The following is a 26,218-nucleotide window of genomic DNA, read 5'->3' on the forward strand; positions in this document are numbered from 1 at the left end:
AAGAGCGGGCCCGCCCAGGTGCGCCGGGGGTTGGGCCGGAGTCCGGAAGGTGCGCCGCCCCGCCCCGGGCCGGTTCCCTCGGCCTCCCCCCCGCGGGAAAGTGAAAGTGTCGCGCCGGAGGAGGTCGCGCGTTGGGGGGCGGGGCCGCCACGGACCTGGGAGCGGGCGCCCGGCACCCGAGGGGCCATGGATGGGCTCGGCCGCCGCCTCCGAGCCAGCCTGAGGCTGAAGCGCGGCCGCTGGGGTTAGTGCCGGGCCGGGGCGCGTCCGGGCGAGGGCGCGGGGACGGCCGGGGGACTGCAGACCAGGACGGGAGGCGACGGGGACGGGGGGGCCAGGGCAGGGGTTGCAGAGGGTCGCGATCGATCGGGGAGCAGTCTGGGGGGCATTCCGGGGGCTTGGACTGGGGTCAGGCGAGCTAGAGGGAAAGGTAGAGGTGGAAACGGGCGGATGGGGAAGGAAGGGGTAGGAGGTCAGAGGAGAAGCCAAGCCAGCGGGGGTGAAGCGGAGGCTGTCAGCCAAAGGAAACCGCTGTGGGGCCCCGGGGCCACGTGTCCTTCAAGCCAGGAAGCTGGTGGGGCAACCGCAGGGTGCCTGCAGCGCCGGGGCCGCGGCGCCCTCACGGGAAGACCCTGCCTCTGCCCCGGGCCGCCCACCGCCCCGCCCCGCCTCTCCCCAACCCTGGACTCCCCTCGTGGGAGCCCGCGATTCTGCCCCGCGCAGAGCCGCCGGCTACAAAACCGCTCTTCCCGGCTACGTCACCCCCGCCCCGCCCCCCCCTGCCCCCCGCACCCAAGGGCTACGAGGAGCCCTGTAGAGTGTGGCCTCGAGCAGAGCCGGGGTAGAGTCTGCTCAGCTGCTTCCATAGAGCCTGGGAACCTGACAAGTCAAACCTCCCTTATCCCTGGTCCCCCATTAGAGAAGCGAGAAGGATTCCTCCATCCAGAGTTGTAGGGATTAAATTAGAAGTCAATATTTGTTTCCTTTCTTCTCAGCTGGAGCGCTGGGTTTTGGAAGGAAGGGAATTCAGAATTCATTTTCTTTTTTTATACATTCGGCAAACTTTTTTTTTTTTTTTTTTTGCTGCTTACCACTAGCCGGTCCTATGGCTCAGCAGCCACAACTTATTTGGTCCAGAGGTCCCACCTTTTGAGAAGCAGGGAAGCAATGGAAAAGTAGGGGTCATTCCCAGACAGCCCAGCCCTTCTAACATTTGCAGTGAAAAGTGAGTGAGACCTCCTTCTACTCCAAGCCCCAGAGCTGGGGAGACCTGGAGGGGGAAATCAGTGCTCCATCTGCCATTACCCCTGCCCGGCACCCCCAGCCCTGGCTGTTCTCACTGAACACAGGTTTCCATTATCTACCTGGTCATTCCACCTGTGCTGAGGCAGAGAGGTCAGAGACCATAGGAGGGGACAGAGCCCTGGGTGTGAGTGGTGGCAGGAGCAGAGGCAGGGTGGGGCTGGTGGCCTCTCTTCTCTGCAGAACACTGTCTTGGTGTCTCCTTGGTCTCTCTCAATCCTCAGACACCTGTGTGAATGGAAGGGTCGAGAGAGACCTGTGTGAATGGCTACTTCTGCAACCCAGAGGAAACATTCCAGTTGTTTCCAGAACAAGGCTGCTAATTGTGACTGGAGGAGCTTCCTGGACAGTGAGGAACTGTAAGATGCACAGCCAGTATTACCTGTTCTGAGGTCTGGCATGCAGCCTGCAGGAGAGTGTGCTCTTTTCGTCTTCTGTACTATTTTCCACCTTCCCTGGAGTTTCCCCTCCCTCTTTTGGTTCCAAGGCAACTGTGTGGTAGGAGGATGTGTGTATGTGTGTGTGTGCGTGCGCACACAGGTGCAAGTATAAATCATCCTCTGGGCAAGAGTGGCAGTGGTCCTGGGTTGAGAGTGGCTGAGCTAGAAGAGGAAGATTTCAAGACCGAGGTCCCAGAAAGTCTCCTCACCTATATTCCAGCTGGTTCTGGGACTTTTCCTCAGAGGGCTGTGGGAGGGGCTTCCTGGTGGAGGAACAAGTGTAACCAGACTCCTGACTTCTCTAGAAAGGGTGGCTCCCTCCTATACTTAAAATTCTGGATAATAATTCCTTTCCAGGGCACTGGGGATTAAATGAGATTTTGTTGTTTAGTGAGAACCCCTTAAATGAGATGACCCTTTATAAACCTGTGTTTGATGGACCTTTTCTCTTCTGTTGTTAACTCCCTTTGAAAGGGAGAAGGAAGCAATCTTTCTTTTTTTTTTTTTTTTTCTGGATTTCTTGGTCTGCAGCCCAAGAATCCTTTTTCTGTTTGAGTCCGTGAGTTTTGCTGTTCTCTTGGCTTTTCCGATAAAGCAGGAAGAAATGGGCTGAAAATGCAACCCAAATGATTTAGGGAAAGAAATAATTTCCTTAGGTTCCCGAATGATCAGTGAAAAGAATTTGCTTCCCAAGGTCTTTTGCAAACAGGAGGCATCCCACATCTGTGAGATGCTTGGTGTGTGCTGCATCCAGAAGGTAGGAGCATGAACATGAAACTCTCATAAGTCCCACCCCCAAGAGATTCTGTTGTATTCCCCAAGTAGTCCCTGAATTACTCCGTGCCTCAGTTTCCCCATCTGATCTGGAGATGCCTGTTCCTCAGATTGGTGGTGAGTATTGTGCAGCCTGTCTGTACAGATTGCAAGTAATGTGTGGTGACAGATCTGAGTGTTCTGGGTCACTGTTCTCACCATTGCAGTGACTGTAACATTCTTATTTACTGTGACTGTCATTCTCCCCTGCAGTCATACTAGTCTACAGAAGTCAGGTCTGGAGCTATTAAGAGCAAGCAGCTGTCTCCCTTATTTCAGTACCCCACTTTTCTCCCAGAAGGCTATTGATTCTTTGCAGTAGTGGCAGACACTGGGATCAAACCCTTTTGCTGCCAGGCTTCTCTTAGGGACAGCATCTTGGCAAAAGTCCTTCTCTTTTACCATGTGTATTTACACACTCAAGGGTTTATGTGAGAATCCCAGGTGATGGATTGCTATTCTGTCTCTCTTCCCCAACTTCCAGACACAGCATCACTGGAGCCCCAGGGGCCAGCTGTTCCGCTTTTAGCTTGTGTAGAACTGTTGACCTGGACCATCTGGGAAAAAAAAAAAAAAAAACTGAGCAGGAGTAGGGGCAATGGCACCCCACTCCAGTACTCTTGCCTGGAAAATCCAATGGACGGAGGAACCTGGTAGTCTGCAGTCCATGGGGTCTCGAAGAGTTGGACACGACTGAGTGACTTCATTTTCACTTTTCACTTTCATGCATTGGAGAAGGAAATAGCAACCCACTCCAGTGTTCTTACCTGGAGAATCCCAGGCAGCGGAGCCTGGTGGGCTGCCGTCTATGGGGTCGCACAGAGTCGGACACGACTGAAGAGACTTAGCAGCAGCAGTAGCAGGTGTAGGCGTGGGGAGGACAGCACCCAGACGCTTTCCATTCCACCGAGTGCCCCTCAGGCTGCTGATGCAACCAGTCCCCTCCAGGGGACTGTCCAGGGAGACTGTAGTCCAGGGAGAATGTCCTAAGTCAGTGCTTTCTATCTGGGGGAGGGGTTCTCTGCTGGATCCCTGGCACAGGTCCCAGTGAGACAAGTCTGCCTTAGGACATATGGCAGGGGGTAAGAGATGCACCATGGAGGATCCTGCTGAGATATCAGGAACTCTCCAGCCCAGAGATGGACTTTGTTCTCTATTTCCCCACCAGGAGAGGAGACTTTTAGGTGTGTGCTAATAATATCTAGGGATTGCTCTTGGTTGAACAATTTCTCCACCTAGATAATGGATGAGGTCAAGTCTATTGATGTTAATCAGGGGAGGCCGTGGTAACCTTGCTGCGAGGAGTCTTTGGTCCGTGCTCTTGCTTGCAGTCTTGAAGTCCTAGACGTCCCAGGGTGCAGCAGGGGGCAGTGTAGAGGTTAAGAAGCGAAGGATCAGGGATCAGTTTTGGAGATTTATGATCCTGATCCTGGGGCTGGTGAGGTCCGGCGCTCACAGTTTGATGTTATCAGGCATTCTTCTTTGTCCAGAGGTTGTACATAAATACATTGCACAACCTTCAGCCCGGAATTAAAAGCCCTTAGCCCAGAAGCAGCTGGGCTCTGGGGGTGTTTGCCTATGACCTTTTCTCTCACCACACCCTGGGGCTCTTGGGAGGAGCTGAGGTCTGAGCTGCAGTGCCAGGATGCTGCCTCTGTCAGTGCAGGCGTTCTGCTGCCTTCCTGGGTCCCGCCGCAGTCTTCTTGCTCAACCGTTGGGTGCACAGGATGGAAAGAGCGCTCCCCTATTTGGAAGACAGCGCGTGGCTTGGCTGCATAGAGTCATTTCTGGAGACTGAAACGGCAGGGGGTTTCTCAGGCTTTCTCTAGCCTGTCTGTATTGGAGGAAAGGGGGCACTCCATGCCTGACCGGCCCAAGAAGATGGAAAGACAAGCAGGAGGCGGGATCCTCAGTCGCTTCCGCAAACGACTGCCTCTACACCGAGCAGGTCTGGACTACTAGATTACTTACTTCCTTTTTTTCCAGGATGGCCCTCTTCGTTAGGGCTGTTTCTTCCCTTGAAATACTTCTTTTTCTTCTTCCTTTTATATCTCATCCTCCACTTAGTTCTCCCATGTGACCGAGCCAGGAGGTTTCCCCTGTTGGTTTTTAGAGCCGGTCATGCCCTCTATGGGGGTTGGTGTGGTCACAGCCACGTGGCCCTTGGCCTGTTCTGATTGCTTGAGTCCAGGTTGACTTGGGGGATGTATTGCTTCAGGTAGGCAGAATCTCTACTACCCTGGGGCTGCAGGCCTCTCAGATGGCCTCCCCGGTACATTTCCTTGGCTTCTGAATCAGTGGTTTCTTTCCTTCTCTTGACTCCTGGTGGTTCCACATGTCGCAGGGAGGCACAGAAACTGCCCAGTTGGCTCTGAGCCCATGCTGGGATGTGAGGCGCTGGGCCGGCTCCAGGGACCTCGGCATGGGCATGGCCGCCTGGAGGTGTGGAAGTTGCCAGAACCCCACAGCCTCCACTGGGACCCCGGATCAGTGAGATACCCATGGGCCCTGCTGTCTTGATTTTAGGACCTTCCCAGGAGAATCTGGGAGAAGTAGGGCAGGAACCAGAAAGAGCCCTGGAGCACTATCTACCCAACTTTGCTGGAGGGCAGCACTTCTTTGAATACCTCCTCGTGGTTTCTCTCAAAAAAAAGCACTCAGGGGAAGATTATGAGCCCAGGATCATCTACCAGTTTCCCAAGGTAAGGACTGAAGGAAGGGGCAACGGGGGCCAAGGGTTCAGATATTTGAGGGGCAGTGGGGAGGGGTGTGCCCTCTCCCTCCCCTACCCACGCTGCCTGGGCTCCGCTGGAGCTGCCCTGAACTCACTGTTCCCATTTCCTTCAGACCCAGCCCTGTTTTCCGTTATCATCCACAGAATCTAGGTCTGGCCTCTTTGTGGGGAACAGACCTAGGTTCCCTAGCCAGGAAACTAGGTTAGTTCTGCCTTTGGGGGTCCTTCTAGTATTTCCCAATTTCATCCTCAGCCACCCTGTCGAGAAGCTTACCTTCTGCCGGAGGTCCTTGCAGGAATCCCGTCCCTGGGGTGAGTGGGAGGGGAAGGGAAGGGCAGGCAGGCCCCAACCCAAGCATCAGGCTCCTTCTTGTCTGGTCCTGCGGCAGGTGAAGGGGTGGGGTCAGGGCACCCTTCTCATTAACTCTGACGGTGAGGCAACTGAGCTGGCCGCTTCTCTTCTCAGATGTGGTATCTCTCTGATGTGGTCCTTCCAGGAAGCTGGGCGGTCTCTGGGCCTTTCTGTATTCAGTGTGGTCCTGGCCCCCTTCCTGACCATGAACACCATCAAGGATACTGAAGTCCAACTCAGGTTCATGTAGACTTGGCCCAGGAGTGGCTGTTTCAGCTGTGGGATTGTTCCAGCCTGACCCAGGATGCAGTCTGCGTGCAGTGATGGGCACAGAGGCAAGCTTTAAGTCCCACACCAGTGGAAAAGCTTCTCAGACTGCTTAGGAGCCTCCAAAAAAGCTTGCCAGACCCTAAGCCCTCTCCACCTGCTCCTACTCCACACCCACCTGTCTCTTTTCCCATTCTTTGTAGCGAGAGAACTTGCTTCGGGGTCAACAAGAGGAGGAGGAACGGCTGCTCGGAGCCATCCCCTTGTTTTGCTTCCCAGATGGGAATGAGCGGGCCCCACTCACTGAGTGTCCCAGGTAATGGCTTGGCTCTGGGACAGGGGGCTGAGATTGGAGGAGAAGGGAACGGTGTGAACCACGTGATTCCTGTGCCCCCTTCATCTGGATTTCTCACCAGCTTCCTTTCTGTTGGGGAGGGACTGGAGTTGATTTGTTTTTGAATATCTTGCCTGGGGTCTCTCAAGGCAAGAGATGTTAGCTAAACAGATTAACCAGTCCCTTCTGTCCAGAGAAGGGTGAGGTTCTCCTTCCTGTCCTAGAAGTGATTGTCACTGTGTTTTGACCGCCTCTGGCAGAAGATGAACACCAAAGAAGTCCTTTGGCCACTCATGAGATCCTTACATGGCAAAGCCCTTTACACCGTGAGTCCTGGAATGTGACTGCCTGAACTCAAATTTTGGCTTTACCACTATGAGTTAAGTGACCTTGGATAAGAAATATTCCCTTAGAGTTTCAGTTTCTTCATCTTTGAAGTAGGGTTAGTAATTGAGCCTTCCTCAAAGAGTTGTTTTGAGAGTTAAATGAGGTGACACATTTAGAGCTTGACACCAGTAAGCACTTTACGTAAACTGACTGGCATTATGATTACTCTCAGGATCCATCAGCAGCTCCCTTGGCCCTCCAGGGCCCTCAGCCCCTGATGCCGACCACCTTCCTGCTTTAGAACCTAGTGCAAACCGGGTCCTTGTTTGCTCTTCCTCAGGGAGACCTTCTCGTTTGTTCTGACCAATGTGGACGGGAGCAGGAAGATTGGATACTGCAGGCGCCTCTTGGTCTGTACAGCTCAGAACCGCCCCCTCCTCTCTGCATCCTATTCTGCCCCACAGCTGGGTTTGCTCCAGCCTCAGCTGCAAAAGCCAAGGCTCCTTGGCAGAGGTGGTTGTAAAGAGAGAGCACACCCCAGCACCTGCTGCCATGTTAGTGCCCTGTGCAACCTCACAAGAATGGAGACACACACCCCTCCTCACCTACAGGACACCTTTGCTTCTGGGGTTGGGTCTTTACTCTGCCCAGCTTTCAACCATTCCCTTCTGTGGGATGCTTCATTCTAATCTGTTCTCCACCATCTCTATCTAGGCCTTGTTGCCTTGGCCCCTGGGCCATCCCAGAGCCTAGCTTGGGATTGGGACCATGAGGTTCAATCCTTGGGTCTCCCCAAGTCACTTTTATAGCACACCCTTCCTAGCTGTTTCATGTCTCTACAACACACTTGCTCCCTCCTTGTCAACCCCAGAGGGTGTTGGTGCTAACAGAGGCAGTGCTTGCCCGTAAGCCAACCAGCCCCCTCAAGGCCGTGGTCTTTTGGTTTCTGTGACTGCTCTGGCCTTCCCAGCTGCCTGTCCCAGGAGTGGGATCCCCCAGCCCAGCCCCCAGCCCTGTGCCCCATCAACCCCAGCTGGGCAGAGGCCCTGGAGAGGCTGCGATGCTGAAGGAGCCTGTCTGCCCCTCCGCAGCCTGCCGGCCGTGGTCCTCGCCTCCCCAGGGTGTACTGCATCGTCAGCTGCATCGGCTGCTTCGGCTTGTTCTCCAAGGTAGGGGCGGAACAGGATTCCTCCAGCCTGTCAGGCCTGTTTGGCCTCCAGCTCTTCCCTGGCTGCCTGCCCTGCCTGGACTCCTGGCGCTCCTCCCCCACAGTCGGGGTCAGGCGAGGCATTCTGGAGACGCTCAGGCAGAGAGGGGCGTGGGCTTCACCTGGCTTTAGAGAAAAGTAGGAACTGAACCTAGTAGACTCTCTCCACTGCAGAGAGTTCACTGCCCCCAAGTCTAGGCAAGGTAAGAAAGCAGCTGAAGTAGGACATGAGAAGAGCTACAGGTTAGAAATTGGGAGTTTTAGCTTCCTCTGTCAAATGCAGGTAATGATGCCTCATCTTCCTGTCTCATGGGTTGATGTGAGCTGCAGATGACATGATATATGGAGAAGACAGAATGCTAAACAACTATAAAGACAATTATACAATGGGGCTTGGGGGACTCCCTCTAATTCCTTCCAGGATAGAGGGGAAGTTGAGGTCTTCTTGTGCCAGGACACCTGACCTGGGGTTACAAAGGAGTCCTTCAGGATGCATGGGGCATGTCTTTTTCTTCTTTTTTGTTGTTTTAGCTGCTAAGTTGTGTCCAACTCTCTGGTAACCCTGTGGACTGTAGCCCTTCAGGCTCGTCTATCCATGGGATTTTCCAGGCAAGAATACCGAGTGGGTTGTCATTCCTTCTTCAGGGGATCTTCCCGACCCAGAGACCAAACTCGCATCTTCTGCATTGGCAGGTGGATTCCTGACAGCTGAGCGACCAGGGAAGCCCATGGGGCATGTCTTAGTAGCCAAGAAAGGGCATCAGTGTGCTCTGCCCCAGACAGACCCCTTGGGGGATGAAGGCAATAAACTCCATCAGCCTTTGCTTGGGCGGATGGTTCATCTGTGTAGGGTTCTGCAGATGGAGGCCGTCCTTGGCCCTGGGGTGTCTCCAGTGGAAGTTGGAGGTCAGAGTGGCACCCAAAAGGCCCAGCTAGCATAAATGAACATGGTACCATCATGAGTGAGGAGTTGACTGTAGGATGACTTCCCGGGGAAGGTAGTTCAGATTGATGTTAGGAGAAGGGAGGAATATGAAGTGGTAGAAAGAGGATGAAAAGAAGAAGGCTAGGAAAAACATCAGGTCTTGTGCAGGAGATAAACAGTAGACTGGTTTCTGCCAAGAGGAAAGAACCCAGTTAAGGACTGGCTGGAGCAACCTTACACATGTGATCTTGGCTGGCAGCCCGGGAGCGTCCCTCGAGTCATGTCTCCTGTGGTTCTTTCCATACAGATCCTGGATGAAGTGGAAAAGAGGCATCAAATCTCCATGGCCATCATCTACCCATTCATGCAGGGCCTCCGAGAGGCAGCTTTCCCCGCTCCTGGGAAGACTGTCACCCTCAAGAGCTTCATCCCTGACTCAGGCACTGAGGTGGGTGAGCAAAATGGGGGAGACCCTCCCTGGGTGGAGGAGGCGGGTTCCGGCAGCACCTCCCATCACAGTGTGCCCATTTACCAGGTTAACATTCCAAGAAACTGAGCTAGGCAGGGACTGGCACTTGGCTAAAATTATTGGCAGAACTTAAACCCCAGTTCTCTAATTTCCTCAACCTGATACTCACAAAGACCTAGTTACTGTTCAAGTAACCGAGATCTTTTTTTTTTTTTAATATAATAAACTATGTAAGTGGAGGCTCCCAGTACTAGAATGGCCTTTGCCTCCAGTTCCCAAACTACCGCTCTTCACCACTACCTCCCTTATCTCCCTGTGTCTGTCCTTTATCTCTACCTATGGCTTCCACCTGTCTTTTTCTTATCACCCATCCCCATCCCTGAGTCCCCACCCATTCGATACCAGGGATGCTATTGCTTTAAGACACTAAACAGACAAAGCAGCAAGTAGAAAATTGTTTTAAGAATCCCAGTCTTGACCCCTGATATTCTGGATATTCTGTGTGTCCCTCTGAACTTTGGCTTTCCCATATCAGAATAAGGGGAGGGGTTAGACATCTTCACTTACTCAAAAAATAAGTGTGGAAGGCTTGCTAGGCCCCAAGTTGTACTATTTTCTGGCTCGTTGTTGTTGTTCAGTCACTAAGTCATGTCCAACTCTTTGCGAGCCCATGGATTGCAGCACGCCAGACTTCCCTGTTCTTCACTATCTCCCTGAGTTTGCTCAAACTCACGTCCATTGAGTAGGTGATGCCAGCCAACCATCTCATCCTCTGTCACCCACTTCTCCTCCTGCCCTCAATCTTTCCCAGCATTGGGTTCTTTTCCAGTGAGTTAGCTCTTCCCATCAGGTGGCCAAAGTATTGGAGTTTCAGCTTCAGCATCAGTCCTTCCAGTGGATATTCAGGACTGATTTCCTTTAGGATTGACTGGTTTGATCTCTTTGCTGTCCAAGGGACTCTCAAGAGTCTTCTCCAACACCACAGTTCGAAAGCATCAATTGTTTGGTGCTCAGCCTTCTTTATGGTCCAACTCTCACATCCATACATGACTACTAGCTTTGACTATACAGACCTTTGTCAGCAAAGTGATATCTCTGCTTTTTAATACACTGTCTAGGTTTGTCATAGCTTTCCTTCCAAGGAGTAAACGTCTTTTAATTTCATGGATGCAGTCACTATCCACAGTGATTTTGAATCACAAGAAAATAAAGTCTGTCACTGTTTCCGTTTTTCTCCCCCTCTATGTGCCATGAAGTGATGGGACTGGATGCCACAATCTCAGTTTTTCAAAAACTGTTGAGTTTTGAGCCAGCTGTTTTCTGGCTACAAAATGGTAAATAAAACGAATGTGGTCCCTGACCTCATGGAGCTAAAAGTCTAGTGGGGAAGACAGACTTAAATAAATAAACACACAAATAAATATATCATTGAAAAGTATATTGATAGAAGGAAAAGAAAACAGGATGCTCCATGAGAAAATGATGAGAAACATGTGTTGCATTAGGTGGCTAAGGAAGGCTTCTGAGAGATAAAGGAGGATAAAAATGAAGAGAGAAATACTGTAAGACAACTACATTTCAATGAAAAACTAGTTAACCAATTAAAAAAAAAAAAAAAAAGAATGAGGAACTTCCCTGGTTGGGGAACTAGATTCCACATGCTGCAACTTAAACTCAGGGCAGCCAAATAAATACATAAAACAAAATAAATACTTTTTAAAATGAAAGGCAACCTAGGGGAGGGAAGTACCTCAGGCAGGAAAGAAGGAAGGCATGCTGAAGGAACAGAAGAGAGCTGATGTGGGGAAGCAAGGTGGTGGAAGTGGTGAGGGAGGCAGGGTGCTGTGAGCCACACAGATGTTTACAGCAACATCACCCTCCGAGCAGAGGGAAACCATGGGTGGATTTTTAGTAGCGAGGACTTAGGATCAGATATACTCTTTTGGGGAGGATAGGGTAGAGGTAGGTAGAGACCCAGCTTTCTGGGGCTTGTGTGATTTTTCAGTGTGGTAACACCCTCTCTGGTTTCCCGACAGTTCATTTCCCTGACGCGGCCCCTGGATTCCCACCTAGAGCACGTGGATTTTAGTTCTCTCAAGCGTTGCCTCAGTTTTGAGCAGATTCTTCAGATCTTTGCCTCTGCAGTGCTGGAAAGAAGAATCATCTTCTTGGCAGAAGGTCTCAGGTTGGTGCAGTCACTGAGCAGGTTACCTGAACTGACCGGCATCCCTGGGTTCCAGGGGACAGACAGGACGGTTCTCCAGGGAACTCAGGCTTTAGGACCTGTGTGTTCACCTTTCCTCCACACTGTCTTGATCTGCACTAAAGCCTAGAAAATAGCTGCTGTAATAGCTGTTGTAATTCCCTGTTCCTGTTTCCAAACTTGATCGCCGCCTAAGCCTGAAGGAGGTTTGTGATTTAGCTCTGAGAAGGGCATGAAGCATTCTTGTGACAGCCTAGGAGAAAACCAGTTAGGGTGGATGCAGAGAGGATTCTGCTCCTGAAAGGCTAAGAGAGGACAGGGCAGGAAGGTGTATGTATAATGGTATGGAGGTCAAACCCATTATCCTAGTGGCAAACACACCTCATTTGTCCATTTATTTACTCATTCAACAAACACTTATTGTGTGTCAACTGTTAACCAGATGCCAAGCATCAGGGAGATACAGACAAACAAAAGATGATCCTGGACCTAAAGGGGATATAGATTTAACTCCTGATTGAAAGAAAGCATAGGTGTTGAAATCAGCAGAACAATTCAAGTTCTTTTCTTCTACCTTTAGCAACATGGTGTTCCTTAGGTTAGTTTCTTAACTTTTATTTATTTTTTTATTTTTTGGATGCATGGACATGTGGGATCTTTAGTTCCCCAACCAGGGATCGAACCTGTACCCTTTGCATTGGAAGTGCAGAGTCTTAACCACAGAATCACCAGGGAAGTCCCTAGTTTCTTAACTTTTTGAAGTCATAATCTCCTTATCTGTAATTGGACAGATCAACTGTACCTACCTCATAAGAGCATGGTAAGGATTAAATGAAGTAATGCACTTTAGGTGCCTAGCACCCTGCCAGGCCCGCACTGGTAAGTGCCAGTTGTTTTTCTTACTAATAATTTCATAGTTGAGTATATCCCTGTATAGTGTATAGTTGAAGCAGAATACTATCATATCTTGGTCTCTGCCTCTTAGAGGCTTCAAGTCTGGTTGAGACATGGGGAGATATGTGACAGATGGAGACAGGAGAAAAAATTTTAAGACACTAGAAGGTTGACTCATTTATGTCTGGGGATGGAGAAAACTGCTTATGTTGAGCTGAAAATCCTGGTTTTATCTTTTAGGAAAGAAGAAGGAAAGGACTTTAGGGGCCCAAATGTTAGACCAGGTCAGGTGAATGTCATGGGTTTTAAAGGAAAGGAAGTTTGGGTAGGCAGTGGGGTCTGTGGGTTGAAAATTCTGTAAAAATCAGTGATAACCAAAAAGGCACCGTGTGTGCATGCAAAGTTGCTTCAGTCATGTCCAACTCTTTGCAACCCTATGGACTGTAACCTGCCAGGCTTGTCTGTCCATGGGCTTCTCCAGGCAAGAATACTGGAGCGGGTTGCCAGGCCCTCCCCCAAGGGATCTTCACAACCCAGGGATAGAACCCACATCACTTGTCTTCTTCATTGGCAGGTGGGTTCCTTACCGCTAGCGCCACCTGGGAAGCCCCAGAAGGCACCAGTTGTGGCCTAATCCTTGTGGGAAGCAGTGTAGATCTCTTGCTTTAGACATGGCTCTTCCACTCTTGGCCCTGTAGGGCAGGGATCCCCAGCCCCCTGGCACTGGTCCATGGCCTGGTAGGAACTGGGCCACGCAACAGGAGGTGAGCAGCGGAGTGAAGCTTCATCTGTATTTACAGCCGCTCCCCGTCAACTCCCATCACCACCTGAGCTCTGCCTCCTAGCTCAGGCGGCATTAGAGCAGCATTAGATTCTCATAGGAGAACAAACCCTACTGTGAACTGTACAGGCAAAGGATCTAGGTTGAATGCTCCTCATGAGAATTTAATGCCTGATGATCTGAGGTGGAACTGAGGCAGTGATGCCAATGCTGGGGACCTGTTGCAAATACAGATTGTCATTAGCACAATAAATGTAATGTGCTTGAATCATCTTGAAACCATCCCACCCCTCCCTCGCAACCCCAGCCCTTGGTCTGTGGAAAAAATGTCTTCCATGAAACTGGTTACTGGTACCAAAAAGTTTGGGGACAGCTGCTGTAGGGAATTGAGAAGTTTCTGTTGTGGCTAGAGCTGGGATTCTGGCTTTTGCCCGCTACGATCAATGTTTAGAAAGTGAAGGGGACTCCAGGTGTCAGCTGGCCTGGATACGGGCAAAGGTTGGCAGAACTCACCTCCCAGGCATTTAACTTTCTTCAGGGAAACCCCACCACTCCCCACTTCCTTCCTACACTGAGTATTTCAGATCTTTGCTGCTCAGCCAGGAAAGGGACTTCCAGTCAGGCTAAGCCTTGGCTAGACTCTCAGAGACTCCATCTTTCTAACTCAGGAAGTGCTAGCTTGATACCAAGAATTGAAACAAGGTTTCCGCATCTGTGTTTTTGTTGGCCTTGGCTTTGGGGCAGTTTGGAGAAATGAAGAGCCACTAAAGCTAGTGGAGAATAGAGAAGACACGGAGGGTGTGTGTGTTGAGGGGGTTAGGGGGAGAGGGGCATGAGGGGACTTGGGTCTGAGTTGTGACTTAGGCAGTAACTACGCAGGGAATGCTTCCTTGGAAAGGGTGGAGGAGTCCTCTCAGGGGGACTTTCCGGGTGGGAATTGCTGGTCAGAGGTTCCTGGAATCCAGGAATTTCCCAAGCAAGTTCAGGCACCAACCTGATAAGTTTAAATAACCATGAGTGGTCAGAGGGAGCCCTGAGAGTTAAAGCCTGGGGATGAGAGATAAGGAGGAAATAGACTTGACCTCTCTGCTGCACCCCAGTGTTTACGTGTTTGTCTCCTTAACTACACTGAGTGCCTTAAAAGCGAGGCTGGTCTTTTGCTTCCTGGTATCCACATCCCTAGCCCAGTAGTGAGCATAGAGAAGGGACTCCATCAATGATCAATGGCCTCATAGATGGGAGACATTTCTTCTTCCTCCTCCTCTCTTTAAAGACACTCCCTCCACCCCACGCCCACCCCCAGTGGAAAAGAAGAATCACATAGAGGCCCCATACTTGACGAGAGGAGCCTCAGCCTCTTCTGGTTTCTACCCCTCCCCTCCCAGCTTCGGGCAGCCAGAAGCTCTGTGACCGGCATGGCTCCCAGACTTGCTATAGCTCCGGCACAGCCAGCATGAGCAGCTGCTGTCGATGGCGGGTGGCGGGGAGGTGGCGTGGCGGTGGGGGCCTGGGCAGGCCCCCCTGACTCACTTTCTGTGCCCTGTCCCCAGCACCCTGTCTCAGTGCATCCATGCTACTGCCGCGCTGCTCTACCCCTTCAGCTGGGCCCACACCTACATCCCCGTGGTCCCCGAGAGCCTGCTGGGAACTGTCTGCTGCCCCACTCCCTTCATGGTTGGAGTCCAAATGCGCTTCCGGCAGGAGGTTTTGGACAGCCCCATGGAAGAGGTACGATGCAGCAAGAAGGGGCCCTGATTTGGAGTCAGGCAGACCTGGATCCGGATCCCACCTCTGTTGCTAATAGCTGTGTTTTTTTGTGGCAAGTTGCTTAACCTCTTTAAGCCTCAGCTTCCTCATCTGTAAAACTGGAATGGCAACGTTTAGACCCTAAGGATCCTAGGGGGAAAAAATCAGCATAAAGCACCTAGCCTAGTGCCTGACATATAGCTGATACTCAGTAAGTGTCTGCTCCCTTCTCTGAATGATTTCCCTTTAGACTTAAGGGGCAATGCATGGCTTATTTGGGCTTCACCCAACTGTACTAGGCCAGCTAGTCCTAGTGAGCAGGCCCTGGGTATCCCATTTTTCTTCTGAATGGACAAGCACAGCTGGTCTGTACAACACACACCCCACTGGAATTTATTCACATTGCTTGGAACTGAACTAACAGTCTTCCTGGAAACAATGAGTCTTGAAAATGCAGATTTTTTTTTTGTAGTAGAGGTCATCCTTCCAATTAGCTTAGAGCTCAGTTGGTTAATGAGGATATTGATCCAAATCCCCTTTGATTCTGTCAGCCTCTTGTGTCTTGGCAGTACCCCCAGATACACCAAAGAGCTCAGTGGTGAGAATGGGTGTTAATAACATAAACCTACCTCCAGTGTTGGAAGAACAACTTCTGCTTTGCTTGAGTTGTCAATAGAAACTTTCAAGAAATAGCACATTACTATAATCTCAAGCCAAAAGAGCTACTTGGGTTGGTCTGGCTAACCATCGACTCCCTCTGTGTAGACAAGAGGCAGAGCCTAAGTAAGCTACTGGAGGCATGAGACCCGCCTTAGTGGGAGGACTTCCTCCATTTACATAAGAAATAACCAAGGTCCAGAGAGCTCAATCCACTTATCAAAGCCACACAGGCAATCCCGGAATCTAGCAGAGATAGAAGCAAAGCACCTCTTCCACAGAGTGCTGCTGGGAAGTAAAGAAACAGGCTGTTTCTCTTCCTTGTCTCCCCAGCCCGCCCTGCCCTCCTCAGAACTGCTGAGTACACATGCCCTTTGAGCCAACCTCTGCCTTGTGACTAACTGGGACAGAGTATCAGCCCCACGTTTAGTAATACGACTCAATAAGTGTCCCAGTCCCAGAAGTTATGAAACTTCCTGATGCTGCAGCGCCATCTTCTTGGACGCTGTGATTCCTCCCCCAGTGGCCTGGCGGGAAGACACCCCAAGGCTAGTCAGACTCCAGCTTGTGCTGTCCAAGAGCCCCAGCTGATGAAATGGGCAGGAGGTAGGGATGGGAGAGGGCTATGGGTCAGGGAGAGAGATGGGGCATTCCTTGACTCCCAGGTCAGCTCTTTGGAAGGGCTCCTTGGACAGACAGTAATATACTCAAGTACTGGAAAGATTTCTGGGAACAACTTCAGAAAGAGATTCTTTACACTCATTCTTACCTCTCAGCCCACATAGTGAACAGCCTGCCCTAAATGAAGGCATCTGACCCTATGTATACAAGTGGTTTCACGCCTGAACTAGTTCAACTTTTCTCCCCTGATGATGGATAATTACAGTGCCTGCTCTGTCTTTTGGCACACATCCTATTTCTCTCTTCTTTTTATTTGGGAGAAAGGTGCATGGAGGGATCATTCACCCTCTTGTCAAGACCAAGGTCACAAACTGAGAAGAGGGACCCAACAGCTATTTAGATGGCCAACACAGGCTTTGGGGGATTATGATAAACTGCTGAGCACCTGCCTTGCCTAAAGGAGGCAGCTGTAACTCAGTTCCTTCTGAATGTGGATCAGTGTTAGAGCTCCTGTCTTTTCCAGAGAAGCCCTAGATCCAAATTCTGTGTGAAATTTTTAAATTTAAATATTGGAAACTAATTCAATGATTCGAAAATCCTCTGAGTCTCAAAGAAACAGGTCTGTAGGTTGGAATCTAACCGGCAGGATGCGTATTGGTCATCTCCATTCTAGACTAAAGGCACCTTAGGGAGTGATGGAGGTGATACTAGAACTCAGGTCCCCCAAGTTCCGCCCTGTGCTTGTCCTACCTGCACCCTACAAACATGTGATTACTGCCTTTCCGTCCCTCCTCCTTTTGTCCCCAGGCTTATTTTCTCCTCTCGCTCTTCCCTGCTGGAAGGTCCAAAGCTCTTGTGGGAGTTTTAATAGTTTTTATTTATATATTCTTGGCTGTGCTGGGTCTTCATTCCTGTGTGGGCTTTTCTCTTGTGGTTGCAGAGAGTGGGGGGTACTCCATAGTTGTGATGCATGGGTTTCTCATTGTGGCAGCTTCTCTTGTTGCAGAGCACAGGCCCCAGGGCGTGCAGGCTTCAGTAGTTACACCACCTGGGTTCAGTAGTGTGGCACATGGGCTCAGTTGCTCTGTGGCATGTGGGATCTTCCCTGAATCAGGGATCGAACCCGTGTCTCCTGTGCTGGCAGGCAGATTCTTTACCACGGAGCCACCAGGGAAGCCCTGTGGGAGTTTTAAAAATGGAATTCTAGGCAATTGTACATAAAGTTGTTGTAAGCATTAAAAAAAAAAAAAAATCAAAAGATGCCCATCCCTGTCCTAAAGCTCACCAGAGGGAAGGGAACTGAAGAACTGTAGGAAGAATGATACACTAGCAAGGACAGCACAACCCAGGCTTGGAAACTGGCTCTACTCTTTGATAGCAGTATCACCTCAGGCAGTTTAACTTCTTTGGGTATTTCCTCACCTTAACAGGCACAGTATCTGCCTCTACAGGAGCACTGGGAAGATTAAATGAGATAAGATGTGCAAAGAACAGTGTATGCCATTTAATGCTTCGTACATAGAAGTTATTACTGTGATCAATGCTTTTTTATTAAGAGAGTGACTGGCTTCAATTTACCCATATTGTATACCGCATCTTCCTTAGCTCTCTCCTGTTTCCTGCTTCCTATACCCTCATACCCTTTTCTCAGGAAAGAGTGGGTGGTGAGAAAGGAGTGTACCAGACAGGAAATGAGAACTGAAGATGCTGATTTTGTTGTTACTTGGGCTGAAAGGTACAGCAACAGGCAGAAACAGAGAAAGGGGAAGAAACCAAGCTGTCCCATTTTTATTTCAGGTCCTGTTGGTGGATCTTTGTGAAGGAACCTTCTTAATGTCAGTAAGTGTCTGGGTTCAGATCCCTTGCAGACCCACAACCAACTCAATTGCTCTTGGCTCATCAAAGTTCCACTACTTTAACAAACTTCTAAGTATGCTAACAAGACTTCACCTCTCTCAAGGAGAGTGTGACTTCACAAGGCAGTCGGTGTTAGTGCTTTTTAGAGCAAGGACATACAACAGGTGCCAGAGGGACAGAGACTTCCTAGTGTTTAGAGTTGGAGCTTCTGTTGTGTTCTCTGTTGTATGTGGCCAATTATTTGGGGGTGGAATGGGATGTAGAATTCATGCCTCACATTCTCTGTCAACACTTCATACCTCCTCCCTGACTGCTTGACCTCTGAGCTGACTCTGTCCTCTCCTAGGTTGGTGATGAAAAAGACATCCTACCACCCAAGCTTCAGGATGACATCTTAGAATCTCTTAATCAGGGCATCAAGGAGTCACAGAGTAAGTCCCAGGTCCCTCTTATTCTGGCTTTCTCCAAAGAGTTTAAGGGCATGATTCCCAACAATTCCCTTCTAGAACTAAAAGGAATTCACTCCGCAGTTCTGGGCTAGTCCCAGAGGCCTTGATCCTAAAGGGCAAATATGAGATTTTACTCTTCCTAAGCAATGGTGAACCCATCTCCAGTCTCACATTTGCATCAACCAGTAATTATGAACCCTGCCTCACCCCACCCCTTGCCCAAGAGTTTTCAGCCTGCAATGAAAGCCACTTGGAGGTAAGGGTGTGTAGTTTTCATCCTTCTGCTACCCCTGAGATGGTCTCTTTATATCCCCTGCAGCTTCTGAACAAATCAATGAGCATGTTTCAAGGCCTTTTGTGCAGTTCTTTGTCAAGACTGTGGGCCACTATGCTTCCTACATCAAGCGGGAGGCAAATGGGCAAGGCCGCTTCCAAGAACGGGCCTTCTATAAGGCTCTGACCTCCAAGGCCAACCGCCGGTTTGTGAAGAAATTTGTGAAGACACAGCTCTTCTCCCTTTTCATCCAGGAAGCTGAAAAGAGCAAGAACCCTCCTGCAGGTATGCAGTGAAAGCTTCCTATCAACTGCCTCCAAGTCAGGTGTGGTCCTAGGAGGGGAGGGAAGGGCACTTCTAAGAGAGGTTCACAAAAACAGCTGTGATCTTATCAAATGGGGTTGGAAAGAAAGGTCCTGAAACCTAAGAAAATGCCTCCAAGGCTGACGTTTTGTAGACGTTGCTCTGTTTCATCAGCCAGTAGGAGGACCTTTGCTTTCTGTTTTAGTCTAGAGCTAATTCCTACTAATTATTCTGTTTTAGGACCCCTTAGGAGCCTAATCAAATACCTAGATCTACAAAGGCCTAGGATGGCATGGGAAATCCTGGCGGGAATGTGGGTATAGTGGGTGAGCATGGGCAGCAGACATTAAGAGTATCTCTGACCCTTGTTCTTGAGCTCATCTTAGTCTGCCTGGCCAGATTAGCTGCCTCTAATACCTATATCTCTAACACCACAGATTATTTCCAAAAGAAAATACTTGAATATGAGGAACAGAAGAAACAGAAGAAACCAAAGGAAAAGACTGTGAAATAAGAGTTGTGGTGAACCGGAGTGCCTAGACCTATAGGCCAGTAGTGGACTTTGACCCCTGCCAGCATGGTATGATGTGAAGCTCTCAGTCAATAGAATCCACAGCCTTCTTCCGAGTCCTGGTAACCAGGTCTTGCTTCAAATTGGTGTCTTGAGTTTGGGATTCCTGAAATCAGCTTTCTCAAGACTTTGGAAGGCTCAGACCTCTGTGCTCACAGAGCTGGGCACATAGCTGCCTTTTCTGCAAAGGTGACACAGGGCAAGAAACAGTAGTAGAGGTGGTATAGAGCCCCAGAAGTTTCTGGAACTGCCCTCTCCCAGGAAGCACTATTAGAAAATCCTCTACAGAGAAACAAGTTGTCGCCCAAATACTCAGTCTCTTCACATATAAACAGAGGTCTGTGGACATGTGAGGGTGAGAATAAAGACGAAAATCTTCTTGCTCTTTACATGTGTATCTCTGGCTTCACTATGGAGAGGTAACCAGCAAAACAACGCGAGAGATGTGAGAATAAACTGGGCTAGATGTGGAGGACTGGCAACAGTGCCCAGAACTCTGGTGCTGTGTCTGGCAATGATGGGCAGCAGGAGAGCCTTCTATTAGAAGAGGTGAGGGATACTGGTAACAACAGCAGCCGTACTGAGGATATAGCAGTGGTTCTTGATTCAAGTTAGGTGTGCTTTCCAGAATCCTGAGACAAAAGGCTGCTAGCCTTTCGTGAAATATTTGAAGTTGAGAGTGACTTGACAGTAGGAATCTCAGCTGAAGAAATCAGTGAAGAACACTACATTGTTTCCATCAATAGGTCTGTCTGCCCATCACTTCCAGTTTGGAGCTTTCCGTTTTAGACATCCTACTTCCAGCTTCATTACTTTGAGAAGGCAGTTCAACTCTTTGGCTAAGGGCAGAGGGATCTCCGCATTGACATTTTTTCTCTCGGAAGAAAAGAGAATCATCATCTTAAAAGTCCGAAGTTTAGTAGTCACCTGGTCCCTCTTCCCTCTGTATCTCTACTGACAGCTTCTGGTTAAATACTGTAAGGGACAGGGAAACTTTTAGAAGCATCCTGTTTTTCAAAAATTCCATCTTTTTAATGTGTGTATGTGCGCGTGGCCCTCAGAGGCCCCTGGATTCTGTACAGAGAACACAAATGTTGCTGCAGGATGGAATAGGAGACTGGGGTTACCGAATTGAAGTTAAAGTCAATATACTTTCATTTCAGGGCACAGAGACCTACTGCAGGTGGTGCATGTTCTACTGTCCACATGCCACCCCAAACTAGGCTGCTACTCTTCACAGCTTTCAAGAGTTAGTGCACTTTGTTAGGTAGTTTATGCCAGTGGTTCCTAATCCTAGTTGTATCTCAGGACTGGAATCCTGGGGAGCTTATGAAAATATGAGGCTCTATCTTTAACCTACCAAATCATCATTAAAGATAGGACCCGGGAACCTATATTTTTAAAACTTCTTCCACTGATTCTGACACCTAACCAGGTATATAATATGCTCACAAGAATCAGGACCAACTGAGGTTTACTATAACATAACTTGATCTCATGTTGATGGTTATGTAGAGTTGAAGGAAGCACACACCAAATACCCAGATGTCTTCCAGATTTCCATTATGCTGAAAAAGATTCTAGCACCTGAGTTTGTAGCTTCAGCTCACTAAAACCTAGTATAGTGTAGAAGATAACGCTGGACCAGGATTCAGAAGATATGGATTCTAGTCTCCATTTGGAAAAGGAACAACGGTTGTGACTCTGGTATGCCATTTAGCTTCTCCAAACCTCAGTTTCCACTGTAGGCAGTTAACATCTGCTGTGTCTATCTCATAAGACAATGATGTAACTCTGCCAAATTTAATTATCCTTCCTTCTTTTTTCCTTTGTCCTACCTTGTGACATCTGATCTACCCTAGCATTTTCTTGTATGAACTTCTCTACCCCAGATGCTGGAGAAGTTGCTAGCAAGCAAAGATAGTGAAAACTTCCCTTTCCTGCTACATTCTAGCAAAGAAATGAAAGGTTTCACTACCACTGCTAATCAAGATTACATGGAATTGATGGAATCATTAGAAGTGCAAGAAAGAGTTCTGGTTGCCAGGCAAAGCAGCACAGCTATTGTGTATCCATGATTATGGAAATGGTATAAATAAGAATCAATAGTAAGATACCTCATTTTAGTCAATAGTTTAAACTTTTGCTGTTTGCCTCTTCATTCAAGCAATTGAACTATACACAATAGAAACAGATCTGGTTTATAGTTACTGAGGACACCTGTTTTTTGTTTCAAACTTGTAGCCAGAAAAGGAGAGTGCAAATATTCAATAACTGCCAAGAGAGGCACAAGCCTCTCTTATTTTAAATCTGGGGGAAGGGCTTGAGATTCTGAGAGCTACTAACCAGTCAATCCTAAAGGAAACCTGAATTTTCATTGGAAGGACTGATGCTGAAGCTCTAATAGCTTGGCCATGTGATGCAAAGAGCTGACTCACTGGAAAAGACCCTGATCCTGGGAAAAACTGAAGGCAGTAGGAGAAGGAGATGACAGAGCATGAGATGGTTGGATGGTATCACCAACTCAATGGACATGAGTCTGAGCAAACTTCAGGAGACAGTGAAGTACAGACAAGCCTGGTGTGCTGCAGTCCATGGGGTCACAGAGTCAGACACGACTTAGCAGCTGAGGAACAACAACAAAGACCTACTAAACTCCTCTGGACTTTTAAGATTATGGTTCTCTTTTTACAAAGGGAAAAAAGACTTATAATCTCAAGGGCGACAACTATCACAACAAAAAACCTTCCAAGAGGGAAAATGAACATAGCACTCCCATGTTTTAAGTTAAACAGTTTTATACAAAATAGAAGGGTCACAGGACACATGTTGATGCTGTAGCTGACTTAATCTCCTTATTTACTAAAGAACAAAAATAAATTTTGCTTAAAAATTTAAAAAGCGACATTGAAACTTAGTTTATCTTCCCACTGAATAAAACTGAGAAAAAAAAGACTGGCTTTCGGATCATATGTTTATTTAAAAAAATAAAATGGATCGACAAAGTTACCACATTATTATGCATGCTAACAGGATTTTCCAAGCCCATGAGATACCATATCTTGAGCAATAAAAAAATGACTTCCTCAACAATGTAAAGATAGGAAACTTTTCAATCCAAATTCAAAATCTTTATCAAGTTCCACCTCATAAGCTAGTAGGATATATCTGTGCCACAAGCTGAGCTCCTTAGTAAAGAAAGCTTGAGAAGATACTAAACAAGGATGTCACTAAAAAGATGATTTGTTAAAATTATAAAGCAACGAATTTTGGCCCGGAAATATTCTACATTAGAAATCTCCACCACTGGGGATCTGCTCCCCATGACAATTTTACAAACACATGGTATTTTTTTCTTGCATGCTTTCTTGGGCCAACCCTGCATGACAACACGTACATTTACAGGATGGAACTTGAAATTCCCATTCTCACACAAGGATAGTTAAGAAGTGTTATCAATAACAAAGAATAAAAGTTATACAACATTGATTATTATAAATTATTCTTGTTCTTAACTGCCCCCTTCTCCTTAATATGTTCGGATTCTTTCCTGCAGAAAACATGAGCTTCCTATGTAACATCAGTTACATCATTAATGATGATTAGAATGAGCTGTGGAGACCTTGATTCTGAAGACATGTATATGCAGGTGAGATGCAATCTGATTGCAAACACTGACACAGTAGCGAATCAAATCAAAGAAAGAGAAGACCTGGAAAATACAAAAAAAAAAAAAAAAAAAGAGAGATTATTAGATTCTCAGCACCTGCTCAGGCCATCCCTAAAGCCGGAGAGGCTTCTGACTTTCTCTTCTCCTGAAATTCATCTTCAATTCCATACAATTTAATAACTCAATTTCCGCACAGATCTCCTTTATACCAAGGAGCAAGAAACTTAGTGAATATTTTATGCTTTGTGGACCATACTTTGCCACACTGTTCAACTCTGCCTCTGAAGCATAAGAGCAACCACAGATAAGACATAAATGACAGGCCATAACTATGTTTCAAGAAAACTTTATTTACAAAACCTGACCACTGGCCCACACAGGATAGTCTGCCAACTACTGCTTTATAGTCGGAAATACGGAATTTATGAGCCAGGATGTAGGCAGGACTAATAAGAATACAAAAGAATGACTAAAGACAAAGTCACAAGGAACTCTCATGAAGTCCCATAAATGTTTTCTGGTATTCTAAATCATTACAATTAAAAAAAAATTTTTTTGGCCACACCCATGGCATGTGGAATCTTAGTTCCCTGATCAGGGATAGAACCCAAGTTCCTCATTTTGGCAGGTGGAGTTTTAACCACTGAATAACTAGGGAAGTCCCTAAATCATAATATGATCTATCTCTCAGGACTGGCCCACTGAAACAAGAAAACAAGCAGCCTCCAAATCATGAAATAGAACACAGTACAAAACTTACCAGGGCTATCCAAAGTACAATATATTCATCAATAAAGCTGTTAAAATACTGGTCCAGAAACAAAAGTGCTGGACCTATGAATGCTGTGTCATGTAAATGCATCTCACTTTTAGTCATGTGTGCCACCTATGAATAAAAGAGAATCAGTGATGTCGGTAGCCATTTTCATTTTACAGCAATTGTGAGCTACACAGTAGATCAGTATTGTGATCAAATATCATGTTTCAAGAATCCTTTAGCAGTATCTACTGAATGTTCAAAACTAAGATGACACACAGAGTGGGTATGTACCATGACAACTAAATCCCCCTCAAAAACTCTACACAAGGAGCCTTAAGTGTACAGAATGAGAATGAAGAATAGAGACAAACTAAATAATCAAATTAAACTGTGGATAGAAGAACTGCAGAGGTTTTAGGAGCTTCTGTTAATCTCAAATTGTAGCTTCATGTAAGAGTAAAAACAGTTCCTATGCTGATGTCATGAGATTTTGACTGGAGGAAAGCAAACTCTAGAATTGCTTAAGAAACTGTGAAATAAAAACTCTGGCCATAAAACCAAAATAAGAAAGTTAAAAACAAAACTGGTGCTTACCACAAGCTTATTGGTGATTTTGGCAGATACAAAACCAAATGTCAATATATAAAGACAGGGATGCTTTTCGAAAAGCTGAACTGCTGATTTCTTATAAATCATTGCAGCTAATGTAATTACTGATCCAATATGGAGGAAAGGAGAAAGGACACTTGTTCCCTGTTTAGAATAAAGAGAAGTGAGGAATTAGTGGTATTCTATACCGATAAGATACTGCATGGATCTGCTTGATGTAAGACAGCAACACAAACTTCTAAGAACCTCATGGTGTCTGAAAGCCAGCAAGTTTTATAACTGAATACCAGAACTACTAGGGAAAAGTAGCAGTGTGGACTGGTTAAGCACAAACTGATTTTACATAAAGAGGCCAGACATATTTTACAAAGCAGATTGCACTCTTTAAAAAAGATACACGTTTTTAAAAGTGTGTGTGTGTTAGTATATGTGCGTGCACAAAAATATGCAAATATGAGCATATAAATCTTTACATGTGTACATAAAACAGAAGTTTCAGACACTACTTTTTGCTTTAACGCTAAGTGCAAATTCTCAATTAACAAGTGATTTTTAATTAATTCAAATAACAACTCAAATGAAAAAGCAATTACAAAACTAAGTCCGAGCGCAGAGATCACAAAACTAAGTTTGAGCACAATCACCGGAAATCTTAAGAAATACTTACTGCTATCGTTGATCCATTTTTTCCAACACCACCTGTGAAGATTACACGGAAGTAATTTGTACAGGAAAATATGGTCCCTGCTACAGTACAAAGCGCAGGAAAAATTTTCATTTGAATATTCAGCACTGGAATCTTCAACAGGTAGAGAGAGAGAGCAATTAATATATACATATACAGATTAAAATAACAAAACGTATATTTGATTCATATTCTGATATATTCTCCATTCTTTCTATAGTTTGTAAATACTCAAACTGATGGAAGTTTCCCTAGCCTTTCCATTATAAACAACATAACAAGTCTCAACAAATTAGAGACTACATAAAAATTAATCTTACTTCTGATACAACTTTAAAAAAAAACGGATTCAACTTTATTAGTCTGTGTCATAGCTAAGTTCACCTAACACATCCCGTAAGTCTGGCAACACTGAATCAGGTTATCCTCTAGCCTTTTTATAAAAGAAGTATGCTTTGCCTTTTTCTCTGTGCATTTTTTGAACTCTACTGATAAGTCTGGAACTAGTTATTAATTGTTATGAGAAAAGCATAGAGTATAAAGAACTAGAAGTATGTGCAACAAGATTAAAAAAAAATCTCCAAACTTGAGAATGGAAGACAAAAGTTCTACTGAAAAGAGGTCCTAGTTCCAAACTGTTGGGATATAAGCTGCTAGCAAAAGCAAAGAGCAACTAAGAAAGCATTCATATTCAAGAAGCTTCTGATAATCTCAAATTGTAGCTTCACATAAAAGTAAAAACAGCTCCCATATTAATGTCAGGAGGTTCTCATTGGAGGACAGAAAACTCAGGGACAGGAGGAAAAATATATGACACACACCCAAGCAGGCACAGCTCTATAATTGTGTATCCAAAATTTTAACATACAAGTTTACTTTCCAGAAGAAGTAAGTAATAAATTTTTGTAGTGTATGGAAAATATGAATCAATTTACCTAAGGTAAGGGCGGGCGGGGGCGGGGGGGCGG

At 47.1% G+C, this 26,218-nt stretch overlaps 2 protein-coding genes across 10 annotated transcripts in view; one reads left to right on the forward strand and one right to left on the reverse strand.

Annotated features, from left to right (window-relative positions):
• Positions 1-139: 139 nt before the first annotated feature.
• Positions 140-19,915, forward strand: DENND2D (DENN domain containing 2D). Of its 4 annotated transcripts, none has more exons than XM_040232065.1 (12): positions 140-244; positions 5,082-5,257; positions 6,112-6,224; positions 6,910-6,979; positions 7,661-7,738; positions 9,009-9,149; positions 11,207-11,355; positions 14,599-14,776; positions 17,870-17,911; positions 18,276-18,360; positions 18,698-18,937; positions 19,393-19,915. In XM_040232065.1, the coding sequence occupies exons 1-12, from the start codon at positions 187-189 to the stop codon at positions 19,467-19,469; spliced, it is 1,407 nt and encodes a 468-aa protein (XP_040087999.1). In that variant the 5' UTR covers positions 140-186; the 3' UTR covers positions 19,470-19,915. The 4 variants fall into 4 exon arrangements, with proteins under 4 accessions (XP_040087999.1, XP_040087998.1, XP_040087996.1 ...); XM_040232064.1 differs by having other exon boundaries at positions 159-244; positions 18,695-18,937; XM_040232062.1 differs by lacking the exon at positions 140-244 and adding an exon at positions 3,432-4,503 and having other exon boundaries at positions 18,695-18,937.
• Positions 19,916-22,482: 2,567 nt separating this feature from the next.
• Positions 22,483-26,218, reverse strand: part of CEPT1 (choline/ethanolamine phosphotransferase 1) — a 38,156-nt gene continuing 34,420 nt past the window's right edge. For all 6 annotated transcript variants that reach the window (XR_005719463.1, XR_005719462.1, XM_040232068.1 and 3 more), the window contains 4 exons: positions 25,233-25,364; positions 24,551-24,709; positions 23,957-24,082; positions 22,483-23,238 (listed from right to left, as the gene is read on the reverse strand). Coding sequence is in view for 4 of the 6 variants with exons in the window: in XM_040232068.1 (XP_040088002.1) it covers positions 23,119-23,238; positions 23,957-24,082; positions 24,551-24,709; positions 25,233-25,364 (537 nt within the window). In the remaining 2 variants the exon portion in view is untranslated. The remainder of the gene's footprint in view (positions 23,239-23,956; positions 24,083-24,550; positions 24,710-25,232; positions 25,365-26,218) is intronic.

Source organism: Oryx dammah, unplaced genomic scaffold (assembly GCF_014754425.2).
Source record: "Oryx dammah isolate SB20612 unplaced genomic scaffold, SCBI_Odam_1.1 HiC_scaffold_28, whole genome shotgun sequence".
Taxonomy (NCBI): domain Eukaryota; kingdom Metazoa; phylum Chordata; class Mammalia; order Artiodactyla; family Bovidae; genus Oryx; species Oryx dammah.

Excerpts from the sequence above, each read along its gene's own strand:
- DENND2D (XM_040232062.1), top strand. The coding sequence starts at position 4,416 with ATGCCTGACCGGCCCAAGAAGATGGAAAGACAAGCAGGAGGCGGGATC. Across the intron at positions 4,504-5,081 it reads ACTGCCTCTACACCGAGCAG|GACCTTCCCAGGAGAATCTG; the intron begins GTCTGGACTACT and ends TCTTGATTTTAG. Across the intron at positions 6,225-6,909 it reads CCACTCACTGAGTGTCCCAG|GGAGACCTTCTCGTTTGTTC; the intron begins GTAATGGCTTGG and ends GCTCTTCCTCAG.